This window comes from Eschscholzia californica, unplaced genomic scaffold (assembly GCF_041429995.1).
Source record: "Eschscholzia californica isolate CP2 unplaced genomic scaffold, dmEscCali1.0.p SCAF_6, whole genome shotgun sequence".
Lineage (NCBI taxonomy): Eukaryota > Viridiplantae > Streptophyta > Magnoliopsida > Ranunculales > Papaveraceae > Eschscholzia > Eschscholzia californica.
Window position 1 is genome coordinate 20960613 of NW_028238483.1, and position 17125 is coordinate 20977737.

The 17125-nt window shown below is 36.6% G+C and overlaps 2 protein-coding genes across 3 annotated transcripts; one reads left to right on the forward strand and one right to left on the reverse strand.

Annotated features, from left to right (window-relative positions):
• Positions 1–6065: 6065 nt before the first annotated feature.
• Positions 6066–8343, reverse strand: LOC147532376 (uncharacterized). Of its 2 annotated transcripts, XM_086648167.1 has the most exons (5): positions 8181–8343; positions 7491–7686; positions 6967–7071; positions 6450–6840; positions 6066–6124 (listed from the first exon to the last, which is right to left on the reverse strand). In XM_086648167.1, exons 1-4 carry the CDS (start codon positions 8237–8239, stop codon positions 6571–6573), a joined length of 630 nt encoding a protein of 209 aa, XP_086504293.1. In that variant the 5' UTR covers positions 8240–8343; the 3' UTR covers positions 6066–6124; positions 6450–6570. The 2 variants fall into 2 exon arrangements, with proteins under 2 accessions (XP_086504293.1, XP_086504294.1); XM_086648168.1 differs by lacking the exon at positions 6967–7071 and having other exon boundaries at positions 8181–8273.
• A 3219-nt stretch (positions 8344–11562) lies between these two features.
• Positions 11563–16454, forward strand: LOC147532377 (translation machinery-associated protein 22-like). Its single transcript, XM_086648206.1, is given in 11 exon segments — positions 11563–11682; positions 11684–11763; positions 11866–11973; positions 12067–12131; positions 13045–13126; positions 13256–13323; positions 13403–13486; positions 14322–15064; positions 15686–15855; positions 15928–16233; positions 16323–16454. Coding segments are annotated over 8 exon segments (609 nt in total). The 5' UTR covers positions 11563–11617; the 3' UTR covers positions 14379–15064; positions 15686–15855; positions 15928–16233; positions 16323–16454.
• The last annotated feature ends 671 nt before the right edge of the window (positions 16455–17125 follow it).

The following is a 17125-nucleotide window of genomic DNA, read 5'->3' on the forward strand; positions in this document are numbered from 1 at the left end:
AGGCAGTTTGTTGATCCACCCCAGTACAAAAGTAAAGTGAACCAGCTTGCTGCTCCAAAAATTGTGAATATGTACCCATCATTTCATGCATTGCTTCTAGGTTTTCAGTATTTGATTTACGGAAAATGATCAGATCGTCAGCAAATAAAAAGTGTATAATGCTAGAGTTGATCACATTAATCTTGTGACCTGTAAACTTTTTTGTAGATTCATAACAAGAAATCAAGAGGGAGAGAGATTGTGAAGTTAGGATGAAAAGATATAGGGATAGCGGGCAACTTTGTTGTAGGCCTCTAGAGGCCGTAAAATCCTCGCATTGGACACCATTGAATTGGACATTAAATCTAACAATACTTATGCGAAATAAAATAAGTGTTAGGATATCCCTAAGGCCTCTAGCTTGAAGGACTAATTCAAGAAAATGACAACTTACACGGTCATAAGCCTTGGCTATATCATTTTGAGGGTGAAGGACCGTTTCCATCTTTTAGATTTATACATTGAATAGATAAGTTCTTGTGTAAAAATGATATTGCTCAGAATTTGTCAGCTCCAGACAAAAACATTTTAGGGCCACATGATGCACTCCTCTAGATAAGGTCGATTTATGTTTGTTATTAATTTCGTGATGAATTTATAAACTGAATTGCAAAGAGAAATCAAACAATAATCCGAAGCAGAACTCTGATTTCTGACCTTTGGTATTAATGCAATGATTGTGGAGTTTATAGAAGGATTGATACTGCCTGATCTGAATGTGTCATGTATGTATAATGTAAGTTTCGACCCTATAATGTCCCAATTGTGTTGGTAAAAGAAGCAGGGTAGGCCATCAGGGCCTAGACGTTTAATAGAACCCTTCTCCATAACCACTGACTTGATCTCATCTATTGTCGGGATCCTTCAGATACTGCTCAGTGCATCGTCTAAAAGTATCTTGAATGCTTGAAGAATCTCAGTTGGAGGTTGAGTGACAGACTCCGCTATGAACAAGTTTTAAAATTAAGTAATTATCATGAGTAATATCAGTATAGTAGTAATAACACCTGTTTCCATTGTGAGCCCAATTGGTTTAGCACGTTGTTTTGCCTTGGTCCGTTTGATTGCTAGATGAGTGAGTTCTTTCTTGAGTTTTACTTTTGACATGCAATACCACATTACTGGATTCTAAAGCCTTCACATCCCATAAGTGTTTCTGAAGCTCCTTTTATTCTTAATAATTCCAGATGCTTGGTTACTCCAAGTTTGAATAGAATTATTTACCGAGGTGTCCTTGTCGTAGAACTGACCCGAAGTTGACGTCTATTTTGTCTAGAAAGTGGACGAAAAATCCTCATGTTTGGTCCAATAAACCTCAAACTTTGAGACTGTAGATAGGACTTGACCCTGGATCTTGAGTTTCAACATTATTGGAGCATGGTCACTGTTATATCTAGGGTGGTGAAAAACCCTCGCCTTCGAGTAATGAGTCAACCGTTCAGGGTATTAAAGAACTTTGTCAAGGCGTTCTTTAGTGAGATGGTGGCGAGATTTAGAGTTGGTCCAAATGTAAGCAGGACCTTTAAATCCAAGATCCATGAAGTGTGCATCTCTATGAAATTCTGAAAATGAGATAAAAGGAATATAGCTAAAACACCCCATTTATCATTTTTCGAGCCCAAGACATTTAGGTCCCAATGCAACAGACCGGTCGAGGGATAGAGTTAATAGGAATTTGTAGATTAGTTTGAAAAGAGTATCTATCAGCCACCCTAGGGGCCCATAAATACAAAATAAATCACATCTGTAGAATCGACACGATCTAAAACAATCGCATGAATAAAATTGGTGGTAACTAAGTGTGACGTAATATGGATGGCATTAGAACACAGTATAGGCCACCACTACGACCTATAAAGGGGCATATAAGGATTTATTAAATTAAACTTATTAAAAGACAGTAAACAAACAACAATATTTATGGATTACAGTAAACAACCTATTAAGAGGACTATATCTGGTTTGATACTAGTAAGGAACTGAAATAACGTTTCTTTTGTCGGGGCGTTTCCAAGACCCTAACAATTTCAGACTAAGTAATTCATGTCTCCATCGACATTTGGGTTGTCGGTACTCTTTCAGTGAATTGGTGGGTAGTGTTGTTGCGGGTCGTTCTTGAAAGAGATTTCTAGGATTTTGGGTTTGGATTGTTCTTGAGATAGATCGAGAGAAGTGGGATCGAGTGAAGGAAAAGATAGATTTTAGGGTTGTGGATGAGGGACAGGAAACAACTGGTTTCATATAAGAAAATATAGAATTGAAAGAGAGAATCTTCCAAATTCAGTATGTGGTCCAAAAGTCAAAACAGAGAAAATGAGAATGGGTGCTTCTAAAGGCACCTGGCCAAAAGGCTGTTAGCATCCAAAAATTTTATTGATTCGGGACAATGGATATTTACCCGAAGTCTCTATAAGCACCGGTTTTTAATGTGGGTGACATTCACCTTCGTTTGCTTTTCCCATCTCCTTCTTCCACGCTATAATTAATTATTAGCCTCAATGGCTTGGTATGAAAGGTCAACCACGCTATAATTAATTATAGGCCATTCCCACCGTTAAGCTCCTTTAGTTTTGGTGCATAATTGATAGTAAGCCATCTTCTAGTAGAATGAACCGGACTCTTACCAATTCAAGAGTTCATTAGAATTTCTTTCATTTATTACTGTTGCTTGTGAATTGACGTATTTAAGTTTTCCAGTCATAGAGTACATGGTAAAAACTTTTTTTTTTTGAACTTATGGTAAAAATCTGTTCAGGAATATAAAGTGGAATGGTTACATTGAATTAATAAAAAAAAATTCTAGCTGAAAAAGTGAGATGGTTATTGTGTCAGAGGATAACGCTAAGGTGGTTAGAGGGCTGGAAATAGAAACTCTATGTATTATATGTACAAATCTTGGATTGTGGTTTGGATAAAGTTGCCAGTTCATGGTTTTTAGGGGTTATCTAGAGAAAGAAAACAGTCCTGCATCGGTGAAGGTAGCTTTATTACTTGGTTATGTCAGATCTTTAGAAATGGAGCGTCACTGTTAGAAAGCATATGCTCCGACTTAAGAGAAGTCTTAATTAGTAAGCATAAGTAAGTTCATAAGATGTTCTCGCAGGTGGTGTATGTACCGTTGGAATTTTTAGTTGGTTTTGTGAAAGATGGATGGAGGGGTACGGGTTAACTGAGAAGGGACCGGTACTTACATAGTTGGTTGGTGCTAATAGAGAAAGGAACGATTGGGCATGGTGCTAACAGAGATGGATGTTAACATCCTTTTGGCTCGGTGCCTTTAGAAGCACCCAATAAGAATTGAAAGAGAGGGGGAATCTTTCTAATTCAATTTCGGCTCCAAAAATTAAAACTTTTTTGTATTGTCTTACAGTTGGTTAAGACTTTAAATGATAATTAATACAACCTGAAAAGTAATAATTTATTGTTATTAACTTTGTGTATTATTATTATCAATTAGAATGAGGGGAGAATTTGACATACACCCCCACTATTATATGAATATTAGGACTACACCCCTACTTTTTGAAAACTTTTGATATACACCCCCACCCGAACGAAAACCGTCAACTCATAGTTAAGTTGGGTGTGTGCGAAACACACGCGCCAACCATGACGATTTTACCCTTTTGTAGTTGTTGAAATATTTTGAGAGATTTTGACATACACCCCCACTATTATATGAATTTTTGGACTACACCCCCATTTTTTGAAAGAACAAAATTTTCCAATTTGCCCTCCAACGATCATCTTTTACCTTTTGTCTTATAAACTTATTTATCTTAGACAAACTAAAAGATCAAAGCGAAAGAACTATGGGATATCAAACTATAGAAAAGATGGGAGGAACTATTTGGGATATCAAGCGAAAGAACTTATTTATCTTATATGTCAAATTCTTCGTTTCTCATTGCTCCCAGAAAATTGTTCTTTCTTCTCTCTAGAGACAGGAACAACTGAAACCCCTTTCGTGATTGTATGTTTCTCTCTCTAAAGGCACGAACATCAGAAACCCCTTTGGTGATTTAAAAATTCTGATTTTCTTGTAAAGAATACCATCAACGGTAGAAGAAGGAAGGTATGCCAGTCATCAGTAAGTGTTTTTTTGTTGAGTATTTCATCAATGACAGAAGAAGGAAGGTATGTCAATCATCAGTAAGTTAATTCCTGACTTTTTTAATTGTTCTAATTAGAATTTTCATGAAACCCATTCTAGTACATTCACCAAACAATTAAAACCACCACCAAGAAATGGTGCATCTACCTCCCATCTTTTCTATAGTTTGATATCCCAAACAGTTCTTTCGCATTGACCTTTTAGCTTGTCTAAGATAAATAAGTTTATAAGACAAGAGGAAAAAGATGACCGTTGAAGGGCAAATTGGGGAATTTTGTTTGTTAAAAAAATGGGGGTGTAGTCCAAAAATTCATATAATATTGGGGGTGTATGTCAAAATCTCTGGAAATATTTTAACAACTACAAAAGGGTAAAATCGTCATGGTTGATGCGTGTGTTTCGCACACACCCAACTTAACTCTGAGTTGACGGTTTCCGTCCACGTGGGGGTGTATATCAAAAGTTTTCGAAAAGTGGGGGTGGAGTCCTAATATTCATATAATAGTGGGGGTGTATGTCAAATTCTCCCTAGAATGAGCTAAATAAATTAATTAGCTACGGTCAAGTGGTCAGACTGGAAGAAATCCGAGGATGAATCTCTAAAATTTTGGAAACAAGTCAAGTAATTCTAGTTTATCTGTTTATTAATTAAGATTATCTAAGTAAGATTAATTAGGTCCAAACATCTCAGCCTAAAAAATTCTCCACAGAAGGGTCAAAGTTATATTGGCTTTTTTTTTTGGAGAAGATAAAATAGTATCATTAATGAAAAAACAATGCAATGGCAGAAGCCTAGATGGCTAACCATCCAATACACAGACAAAAGACAAGAAAATATAGATACATTAGGCTTATAGCCTAGATAAAGCATCCCAATTCCTAATGTATTGGCTAAAAGGGGTCGACTTGCTCCATAGTTGATTGGTTGCCCAATAGTGAATTAGGCTCTTAGCTTGAATGATGATATTATCCCGTGTAGCTTCTCTGTCACTTTCTATTTCCATAACTCTATAATTACGCTCTAACCATATGACCCAAATGATTGCCGGAGGGTACAAAGATGGAGGAAGGATTTTCTATCTGTTACTTTCTTTGGTTTCCATTCTATCAAGAAGTTAGAGATTGATTGAGTGCTACTGTTTGTATCATGAGAGGGGATTAAAGCTTGCCAAATCTTAGAAGTGAAGGTGCAATTAAGGAATAAGTGATCAGATGATTCACAATTGGACTTGCACAAAGAGCATCTGTTTGGAGTTATAAAGCCTCTTCGAATAATCTTGTCCATGGTTGGAGCAGCTTTATGGATGATAGCCCAGAGAAGAAAAGAGACTTTCGAAGGAATACATTTGATCCAAATCCAACTTGCAACTGGCTGTTGTGAGGATGCAACTTGATGTTCTAGCTCTAAATATAAAGATTTGACCGAGAAACCATGGTTCGAAGGGAGCCACTTACGTGAGTCAATCGAAGAATTGAGGGAAGATGAAGCTTCCGTTGTGGACTCAAGGAGAGAAGTAAGGGGATTAATCTCTGATGTTCTAATTGGCCGAGAAAAATGAAGATTCCATGAATCATCGACGAAAGCGCCACCCAAATTATCCTCTATAGATGCAAATTTCTTCTTGGTAGCTCTCCATAGGGTAGGAAATCTAGACTTAAAAGACCCTCTGCCCGTCCAGTCGTCCAACCAAAAGCTAAGCTGACGACCTCTATTGATCTCTAGTTTGGTTTTCTTCATGATAATAGGGGTCAGAAAAGATATTCTTCTCCAAGGGCCAGCATTTTTGGATGTTATATTGGCTTTGGCCTTGGAGATCACACTGTTTTGCTAATGTTCTTGATTAACTGATGATCACAAAAGCATATCTCTTTTTGTCGCATAATAAAATGATACTACTAATATAACAATCAGTTCAACTTCAACCATTAAAACACTTTTAATCTTTAAATAAGATTTCGATTGTAATTTAACTTAAGGTAGTAGTGTTAAGTTTGTGGCCATCCAACTCAAAACCAATTGGCAATGAGTGGAGAGGACCTTGGCCTTATATTCTTGGTTACTAGAATCCCATTGTCCAATGTGAGACTATTCTCACACGCCCCCTCACGTGTTAGGGTTTCTTCGGGCGACGTGGAGCACGTGTGGCTTTTTACCTATCACGTGTGGGCCTAGCTCTGATACCATGTTAAGTTTGTGGCCATCCAACTCAAAACCAATTGGCAATGAGTGGAGAGGACCTTGGCCTTATATTCTTGGTTACTAGAATCCCATTGTCCAATGTGGGACTATTCTCACAAGTAGTAGTAGTAGTAGTAGTAAGCTCACCGCTACAACAACATTGATATTTATTTAGTAGCACCACGGTCCATTGTCGTCCTCGAAGAAGCAATGTACTCTTCTTCTTCTTCTTCTTCTCTCATTCTATTCCATCTATAGCTTCAGTTATAAGAGAAATACAATATTTCAAGTCAATTAAGTGATTGCCAACTTCATCACACTTCTTAATGCAATCTATCATGTCTTCCATTTGTTTCCTGATAAAAACATAGTTATCGTTGGCCTCATTGTAATCAGCTAACTCTTTTTCGTCAAGGTCTGGTAGTCCTTGAAACATATTATATATGAGACTATTCCTTGATCTTGTTTGACTCTTGTCCTTTGATACCTTTCCAGATTTTATCTCAATCTGTTTAACAATAATATTAAATCTCAAAATTAAGATCCAAATCAAATACTAATATTCCATAAATAATAATAATAATATAGGGTGAGAGAGTGAGAGTCCAGCAGTTTACTAGGATTACCAATTTACCTTATATAATTTCACGAGACAATTATCAAACTCATCCCCAAGATATTTCTTACTATGACTCGAAATGAAAGCCTCATGTTCGTCATCCAACAAAACAAACAGTTCCTTAAGAAAGAACGAAAGAAAGAGGTAATTAGTAAATTATGCCTACGGCTATGTAGTTAGTTGGTCTCGATCTCGGTTTTGGTCCGATCGTAGACCGAGACCGAGACAGACCGAGAAACTCGGCCGAGACAAGATGTATGGCTAATAGGTACTAAGTAATAAGCTTAATTACCTGATTCTTCATTACCTCAATTCTCTGGATTTTAAACACAAACTTACTCCAATCATTCTTAATAAAAAAAATATTATCAATGTGAAAATATTGTCGGCCAAATCCTAACTCGGTGTCTCGGCCAAGTCTCATCTCGCCGAGATTCTCGGCCGAGACCAACTACATAGGCCTACGAACATATATAGATAGACGATCTTGTAGAATCGTTTCATTATTATCATCTATGTAGTAGTAGTAATAGTAGTACCTTCATATGCTTATTTTCGCGAAGCAAATTTTCGTAATTAGCATGGTAGAATAGTGCCGATGATGTTCCACATCCACCATTCCTCGCCAAGTTGCCGATACGAACTCGCACCTTGTTAAATATATCATCTGCATATTTCAACTTGTCTTCAAGATTATACTTGCTCCACTTGCTTATACAATTAGAAATGTCTTCCCTGAAACAACAACATTCAAACCCAATAAGAATGTTAAAACATCATAGCTAGGGTTTAGAAAACCTAATACTAAAAAAAAAAACAATACTTAATAATTATGCCAACTCTTATTAGGCCAAAACATAATAGATGCATCAAGAGAACTCTTATTAGGGTTTACAATGAAAAACTAACTATAAGAAATCTTTAATTTATAATATTGAAACTCTAATTCAACAACATCTGAACAGAAATACTAGTATAACCTTTAAGCCAAAAAAAAAAAGAATTGTAGGAAGAAAAAAATCATCATGAATCTTAACCTACTTGTAAATTCTTTTCATTAAAACACATCATCAGATGCATAGAATGAATGGAATTCAAATCTTTAATTTATGATATTGAAACCCTAATTCATCATCATCATCAGAAACAGCAGATTTATAGCCTTAAGGGAAAACAAAACTGAATTGGAGGACAAAGTAGTAGTAGTAGAACAATAGATCCATACATACCTAAAAGACTTCAATCTTTCAATAAGTGGTAGTGATTCATCATTATTTACCACCTCCATGTTCTGTCTCTCTCTCTCTCTTTCTTGCTTTCTTTCTTTTGGGGTTTGAAAAGAAGAAGCAGTAGTGTATTTTATATAAGGAAATGATAAGTGTAAAGAGAATCTTTGACAAAATTTTGGATGAGTCAGCACGATTCTCTCTCTTTCATATTTCCATCTTTTGTACACTTTAAAGTTTTGTACATATGAGCTCTTTTTTTTGTTGAAGATATGGGCTCTTATTTGATGAAGCTTTTGTTGGGAATAATAAACGAATTGTCACAAGTACTACAAAAAAAGACCAAGGTATTGTGACTGACATGGATTTTGTTGAGTCATAAAAATCTAGAATCCAATATGTACGAGACTATGAACGGTCATTATTGGTCTGGAATACGTTGAATACATTGTTTTTTATCACCACTCAGATTTAAAGTTTCTATAGAGGTGAACAAATTACAAGCATCGAGAGAAATCACCCACTGCATAATATGTAGTTCGAGTGGCTCAATCGAGTCTAAAAATATCTGAAGAAAGTAACAAGTTGCAAAAGTAGCAGTTGAAACCACGCAGGGGCTGCCCAAAAGACAAAACCATTATATGCTTTCTGAAATGTGACAACTAACAACAACTTATACTCCTCTTTCTTGAACTGTTTAATGACAAACTTGAAATTCTTTTCCCAATGATACATCTTTAATACCTTCATGTTCACAAGAGCCTCTGACATAGCATTTAGCCTCTTGTCCTGTACTACGTGTGACCTGCCAGGCACTTTATAACCCAAAGAAGGAGGAGGAACATCCAAAAGAAATATAACATTCAAAAACCACAACCAAAAAAAGAAATGCTTGCTGTTAAAATGACTTTCCTTGTTACTGCCACTTTTTTGAGGTGGGCATCTTGGTTGTGTCTTTTTTTGCACCCGAGATGAGAATCAAAAAGCGATGTATCAACATAGGAGAATTAAACGATAAATTCCTAGGCCAAAGCGACGTAGAAATGAAAAGACAACAGTACACAGGCTAAATAGATTTAGACGGGTATATGAATGAAAAAAATGCAGATACGACTCGTTATGTAATTCTTCAAAACTCAGGTTAATAGGGGAAAATTATCTGTAAAGCGTGACTCGCTTCTAAAATCGAAGAATAATCATCTCATAAACCTAAGCTAACATATCTTGGTTATATTTTGATTTCTTGTTTTGTGTTGTTTGATTTTAAGGTCCATTTGGGTCAAACGAGTTACGGTGCAATGAAATGGAAACACTAACATCACCTCCCTCTTTAGGTATTACATTTTTGGTTTTGGTATGTGTTTTGGAGGTTGACACTCGTCTCGTACATCAGTATTTGGAACTTTTTGAGACATTTTAATTTGGAACTTTATGTGACTCAACATGGGATAGGATATTTAGACATTTCAACTGAGGTATGTGGACAAACATAAATTGGAGAGAGAGGTCAAGAGATAGTTTTTCGACAAATTATCACTAAGCAAGTAAATAGAAACAGCCACCTATAGTGACTAAACCGCACATATTTACAAAGAAATTGTTTGTACATTTTGTTTCTTTCATCTAAGTTGCTATAAGACACATCTTTGGGCGGAAAAAAAAGTGAGGAGGAAAAAGAGTTTAGGAGGGAAACTTCGTAAGTGGTGGTGGGGCAGGTGGTTTAATTTGATGCAAAGCGAAGTACCTTACCGGAGCTTAACATGTCATGAATCCTCTTGAAAGAGAGGGTTACCTTCGAGAATGCCGATACTGGTGGTACATGACTGTCATCATCTCGTGCCGTAAGGTGTTGGGTTTAGTCCTGCAACGAACGCAAGCCTCGTGTTTAGTTGTCAACATTGATTTTGGAACCCCAACCCAAACAGACTGCTAATGATAAGCACTAATCATATGTGGGGAGTGCCTATAGAACTCATCTGCTAATATCCTAGTTGCGGTGCTTATAGAAGTACTTAGGTATATATTCTCCTTCTTGCGTAAATTCCCGGGGAGATTTGCTGTTTGGACTCCCTCTCTTATAATTGACTTGCTGTTTGGACTCCCTTTTTCCAGTGTTGCACTTTGGACTCCCTTTTGACGGAATCACCCGAGAATATTCCGTCTCTAAAGTTATACTTTAAAAAATTCCCACCTTACCCTTTTATATTCAATATTGCACTTTGGACCCCCTAATTTTTTTAACTAAGCAAGATGAACTTCACCATTGTCAACATTTATAGCTTCTTCAACCTCTTCAATTTTTTTTAAGGGTAACATTTAGCTTATTTCCTATATTACTTCAAGTTTAACAATGATTCAACAAGGAAAAACAACACATATATAATATAGCCTTTCTTGACTTCCAAGATACAGAATAGTAGGAGAAAAACATTCCAAGTTCTCATCTTATGCTCCATAAGGTAAAAAAAAAAGAAAAACAGACTTCATCGCTAACACAACTATCAATGCATAGCGAAACTAATGGGTGACGTTCTTGGGGAGGTTTCGGATGACATTACTCTTCGTTCCCATCTTTGAACGCATTGCCTCCACACCTGACCGGTTCATCTCCCTCAATACTTTCATCCTCACAATCGATGTTTTCGTTATTACCGTCAGAAATCAACCTCTTCAATTTTGATCACCAACTGATGAAGTATTTCAGTCTCTCTCTATAAACCCTCTTCTCTCTAGTTTCTCTCTCTAGAATTATTATCTTATCTCAATTAGCATTTGGTTGCGGTGTCTAATTAAGACGAATAAGTGCTCTGTTTATTGTTTTGATTTCTGTTTTTTTTTTTTTCTTTTGATTGTGAATAAATCTAATGGCTTCCTCAAGTGGAACTTCTTCTGGGTCAACTGGTTTTGAAGATAAACCCAAGTTGTTGATGCAAAGAAATAAGAGAGAGAGAAGAGAAGATAGAGCAGAGCCCATGTGCGAGGTATGTCTAAGAGTTGGTAATCTTCTATCACTATCACAGTAACTTGGGGTTGATAAATGAGAAGGGTTAGCATCAAGAAATATATAGATGAGAAGTTGAAGTAAGATTTATCATTATCTAGGGTTCGAACTGGTGATTGATTGGAGAGAAGAAAGAAGGGTAAAATAGTACTTTCCCTGTGATTAGGGTAAAATAGTACTTTTACTTTTCATATATTTTAAAACTGTTATATTTAACTTTTTTTTTTTTTTTTGAAAAAGGGAGTCTAAATTGCAACACTGAAAAAAGGGAGTCCAAACAGCAAGTCAATTATCTGAAAGGGGTCCAAACAGCAAATCTCCCAATTCCCCGCAAACTTATTCTGTTCAGAAAAAAGACAACAGTTTTAGAGAGAGAGAAAGAGAAATCAATTTATGCAAAAAAAAAAAAAAAAAAAAGAAAGAGAAATCAATCAAGGAAATGGCGGAGAAACCTCAACGAATTAGGGTTTTATATTGTCCTGTTTGTAGTTTACCTGCAGAATATTGAATTTTGACCTGATTTTGAGAAATGTAAGCCTTGGTTGATTGAGAATGCTCCTGAACTTTACCCTGATCTCGTCAAAGGTAAAAACAACAAAAACCCAACACCCTAATCCCTAAATCTGTTCAATATCTGGGGAAGTCTTTGTTGTTTTCTCTCTCAACTGATTTCATTGTTGTTTTCAGAACTAAATGACAAAGAAGCTGATAAGGTTTCCGAACAGTTTCAATCGGTCGGAATTACGTTCGGCGGTGGTGGTGGTGGTGACGGCGCCACTCCTGCAACTTCTACTGGTAACCCCATTAATGGGTTTTCTTGTTTTCAAGTTTTGTTCATTAATTCAATACTAGTAGTATATTTGGTGTATTTTTTTGTTGTTGTTGCAGATGGTGGTACTTCAACATCTAAAGAGGAAGTAAAACGTCTTCCTGGTGGGAAGATTAAGAAGAAAGTAAGATCATTTAGTGGTTTATTTGAATATCAATCTCATAAGTTTCTCAGAAATTTTTAGGGTTATGTAGATAATTTTCTTTGAATGAAGGTTAGGGTAGTAGTTTGTCGTAAAGTTCGAATGAAAAAGAGTAGGGTTTCATATGCATGAAGTTGGGTGATTCAGTTTTCTTCGATGCAATCATTCGGTAGTTAAAAATACGTGACGGTCTTACTTACATTGTCGCTATAGTTGGAAAACATCACCATAGTTTCACATGCATATATGAAACATAGGATGGACTAATGTCTAGGGATATCGATGGTAGCTTTGATCGATGAAAAATCATCATGAAGAAACAAAAGTCTATCGAAGCGAGCACGATCCGTTAAACACATTTAACATTGGAGTGATCCCAAGTTGGTTGTGGGAGGAGATGGGAGTCACTTATAAATGTGAGGGAAAAGCTCACCTCTTGAGCTAGCTTTTAGGTGAGAAAGGCTCAAGAACAGTGGTGCTATTTCGTCCACCTGAAATTTTCATGATTTAGATTTTGGAGTGATTGACATTGAAGGTTTCACTTGGTTCTGTTCAAGTATGTTGGACTTCCCCATTTTGTATGATTTTATCATATGCTTCTGCAAAGAGTAAAAATAGGAGCTCCCAGGAAGTTTGTTCTTATGATGATTATCTGATTGTTGGTGTCTAGACTCTAGAATGTATAATTGGTTTAAAAAACGGTGACCTTATATCCAAAATGGTCTCAATACTATACTCCTACTATTGTGCTTGTTGATTAAAAATTTGTGTTATTGGACTACCACTTGTCTTATATTAGTGGCGCTGTTTCATAGTACTCGACTTACTAGATGCAGTTTCAAGTCTCCATAATAGTTGATGAGTGATGACTGAGGATGAAATTTCTTTTGTGTAGGATAAGAAAGAAGTTATTATTGAAAAAGTTGTACGTAACAAGCGAAAGTGTGTGACCATCGTGAAAGGACTAGACCTCTTCGGTAAGCAACATCAGCACAGTTATTTTTTGCTTAAAAGTTCATTATATGCAATAGTCGTTTCAAAAGTTTGATGGTCTTAATGCTATCTAAGGTTCTAACTCAATGATTTTTGTCGCAATTACGTTTAAGGTGTTAAATTGAGTGATACTTCAAAGAAGCTAGGGAGAAAGTTCGCATCCGGAGCGTCTGTTGTTAAGGTGAATTGGTTCCATAAATCGGATGGTATGTGGTATAGTTTGATGCTTCTGTTTATCTAACTTCGATAGTCCTTTTTAGGGGCCAACTGAGAAGGAGCAAATTGAAGTCCAGGGAGACATATCGTACGATATTGTGGAGTTCATCACAGATACCTGGCCTGATGTAATGCATTCTAACTTCTTCGTTAGTCTATATCCAAACTGTTCCATTTTCGTCCTTTTATTTATTTACGTGACTCATGTCTCCCATCGATGCGTATTTGACATGTGCATGTGTTGTTAGTTTTTCACTACTGAATTGGTACCATGTTAGAATGAAATCTGAAAACCGTTCCGTTCTACTTAGGTTTAGCCTAAGCTCACAAACTAGACAGTACCTGAATGATCGAACAAGGAAAAAAACAAAAATTGTTGTGCTCTCTTCGAACTTTGGGACTTCACAATATTCTATGAATTGAACCCTGTAATATTAGATTCCTTCTAAAAGGATCATCATACATAGATTCAGATGCTTGTATTTCTCTTCCCCACTTCCCAAATTTCTAAAAGGGAAAAAAGATTTAGGAAATACATTCACGTTGTCCTCTAATACAGCGTCTTAGTCATGTGATGTACTGATGTGGACGGAACTGTTTGTGCAAGCGCTTAGTCCCACATTGCTTAGGAAGACCTTCCAAACCTAGGTTAGACCTTAATATCTTGTCTTACATATCGGCTATGCCTTTTGGGTTGATTTGATGTGTAGATTGGTCAGAAAGTGAAGCCTTGGGTGGTCTAGGGCATACTGTATGGCAATGAAAAACCTTGTACCATATATAGCCTGGGTGGTGCCTGGACGATATAGTAACTGGTATTAAGAAGAGTGTTCCATAATCATGTCTGTTCTTCTCTAGACGCGTATGAAATGATGTAGTATTTTTAATAAGATTAAGACAAACATAATATCTTTATATTAAATCTATTAACGGTTTGCTTCTCTTGGTACCTTCCGTTTTCAGGTCCCAGAAAATGCTATTTACTTCATCGAAGATGGCGGAAAGGTCGCTGCTGCTTGAAAGTTAGTATTTTCATGCAAAGAAGACAAAACTTGGTACAACAATAAGCCAACCCTTCTAAGAAGTGGAGGGATAACGGACTTCTCTTAACCGAAACTGATAAGTAAACGGATGAGTTGATGACTTTTGAATCACATTATCGAATGTAATACAGTGAGAAAAACCTATTGATCATAGGTTACAGTATAGTAATTACCATATGAAAATGGGTTTAGAAATATATGGATTAATTTTATGAACAAGACAGTTTCAGTTATGCAGTTTTCGTGTCTCAAGCTTTGAACAAGCATCAGATGGGATAATTTCTTTTTGGTGAGTGACCATTCCTCTTTTGATTCGGGTTTACTCTTTATGGTGAAACAGGCCGACTCGGTAGCCCACCATGACGGGTATTTTTACATTTCTACCTTCCCCTAAGGATGGTGAATATATGAATGTTAGAAACTAAAAGGATGATGAACATATGAATGCTGGAAACTATCTGGCACATCTCTCATGTTCGATATTCTGATTAATCACCTTTTTTATTACCCATTGACACATTTTTGTAAGGATAATCTTCCAGTAAAGGTAGGTCACTATTGTAAAAAAGAAATCTTGATTTGAGCTCGGCATAGTGGGTTCAGAAGTTCGAGACTGAGATTTGATCTTGGCACGGTCTCATGCCGATACCCAATATTAAGATTGTTTTAAATGAAAAGATTCGTTTTTTGCAGTAGTAAACATGGAAATTTGGCATTTCATAGAAATATTTAACAGAAAGCCACGAATGCTACAGGAGTACAAACAATTGATAGTAGGAGGTTTTCTTCATCAAATCAAATTTCGAGAGAAACAAAACAGGGTACAGAGAGAGACTACAATTTTGTTTGTCTCAAGACAGAATATATCATTTTGCAAATGTTACTGGTGCTTACTTTCTAATGAGCCTCCAAACACACCTGTTCACCAATTTCGGTTTTTTCTCTCTCCTGTAAATTTACAAAACAAACAATAGACTCTTAGATACTGAGTTATGCAGTTGGTATCAGTCTCTGTCCGGCCGAGGGCCGAGACTGAGCTGGGGCATGAGATTCTTGGCCATGTCGGCCGAGATAGACTACATAGATACTGAGTCCATATTAGACTCTTTGTTCTTCTGGAAGCAGGTGTATAGAGAACTCAATCAGGTTACTGATCACTTAGCTAAAGTTAGATCCCCAATTGGTGAAGTAGAGCTATACCTAGCTGACTTTGATGATATGACTAAGCAGCTTATCCAACCAGATAAGGTGGCCATTATCAGACTGAGAACTTGCAAATGATAGCCACATCCATACAAACTCAGATGTACAAATCAACAGAGTTATACTGTTTGATGCGGTTTCTGTTTTGGCTTTTTAAGTGGATTAGAATTTCTAACTTCTTATTTTTGGAATTGAAAAAGACTCAGCCACCGACAAAAGTGGCGTGAATCCCATGCAACGGTTGGATTCACGCCACTTTCTCTTGATGAAAACTGGGTGAATATTCCAAAGCCGTGGATAGAGGGATTCACGACAAACTCAAGCCACTTTTGTCGGCTTCCTAATCACAGTTGTTTTCGAAGTCTTTGTATAGATAGGCGTAGTTATCTTTACTTGTGTCTAGTTTCTTTTAATGGGTTCAAGCTGTGGAGCGGAAAAACAAGCCAACTAGAAGAAGAAGAAGATCTGAAAACATTTTATAGAAAAGAAAAATGTCCAACACAAACCTCAAGATATCGCCTAATAGCCTGATCAATCTGTGTCTTCTTCACGATTTCTGTATGAGCGTCTAGAATCTACACCAACCAAGGGAAATAATGGCATTACTACTATACCACCACGGTTAAAAGGTAATAGAACTTTTAGGAAAAACCATAAGTAACATATTGGAAATGTTATGTGGTTTCACCTCATGATTAACTTCAACATCTTGTGTCAGATTCACAGCCTTCAGAACCTCGAAGAGGACAGCAGCAGTTTGATATGCCTTGGTAAGTTTTGCACTAAGTTATGGAAATACGTATTTAACAAACAAAGATATACCACATTACAGATATATTTTCCGAGCAAACAATTGAGTTCATAACAGCAAACTAACCGATCCGACTTATTGACAGCCTCCTGCAATTCTCCCATGTATTTTTTGTAGAAATGTAGATAGAAACTATGCATTTCACGTGCATCACTCTTTTTTTTTCTCTTCCCATTAAAGTTGGATCATTTTCCTGAAAACGGGTAAAGAAGAACTCGGTGAACGCTGAATGAAAAAGAAAGCACAAACAGCGTCATAATGTTGTACACTCAGTAAAGCTACTCATGCAGCCAAAATATAAGCGATTAAAGGTAAATACGTCGATTACCGTCAAAGGCATCATGACAGACTTCAACCAACCAGAATTTTCAAGTAGAAACATAAATTAGAAGTAATACCAAGATGGAGCTTCATCAAACTATCTATGACTACTAAAAGTAGAGTGTGGACTTCAGCCTAATGCTCGGTTATTTTGTTTAGATTAACAGACTCTTTTATGGCCCATGACATAGTGGGATTGAATAATACAAGAGTAAGAATCTGGTTTCGTGCCCTGCAGGCTGCCCGAGTAGAACAATAACATAATTCAAATGAATCGAGCGGATTGGTGTTCAATGGGAGTTCCTTAGCTCGACAATGGGATTCAAATAACCAAAGATTCCACCTTCTCTAGGATTCGAACCAGGGACCTCCAGGGCTTTCTGGAATTT

What these genes read in the sequence shown, in the direction of transcription:
- LOC147532376 (XM_086648167.1), bottom strand. Translation starts at nt 8,239, where the DNA reads ATGGAGGTGGTAAATAATGATGAATCACTACCACTTATTGAAAGATTG. An exon ending in GAAAGATTGAAGTCTTTTAG is followed by an intron (nt 7,687 to 8,180) that starts GTATGTATGGAT and finishes TTGTTGTTTCAG; the next exon opens with GGAAGACATTTCTAATTGTA. An exon ending in GTCTCGTGAAATTATATAAG is followed by an intron (nt 6,841 to 6,966) that starts GTAAATTGGTAA and finishes ATTGTTAAACAG; the next exon opens with ATTGAGATAAAATCTGGAAA.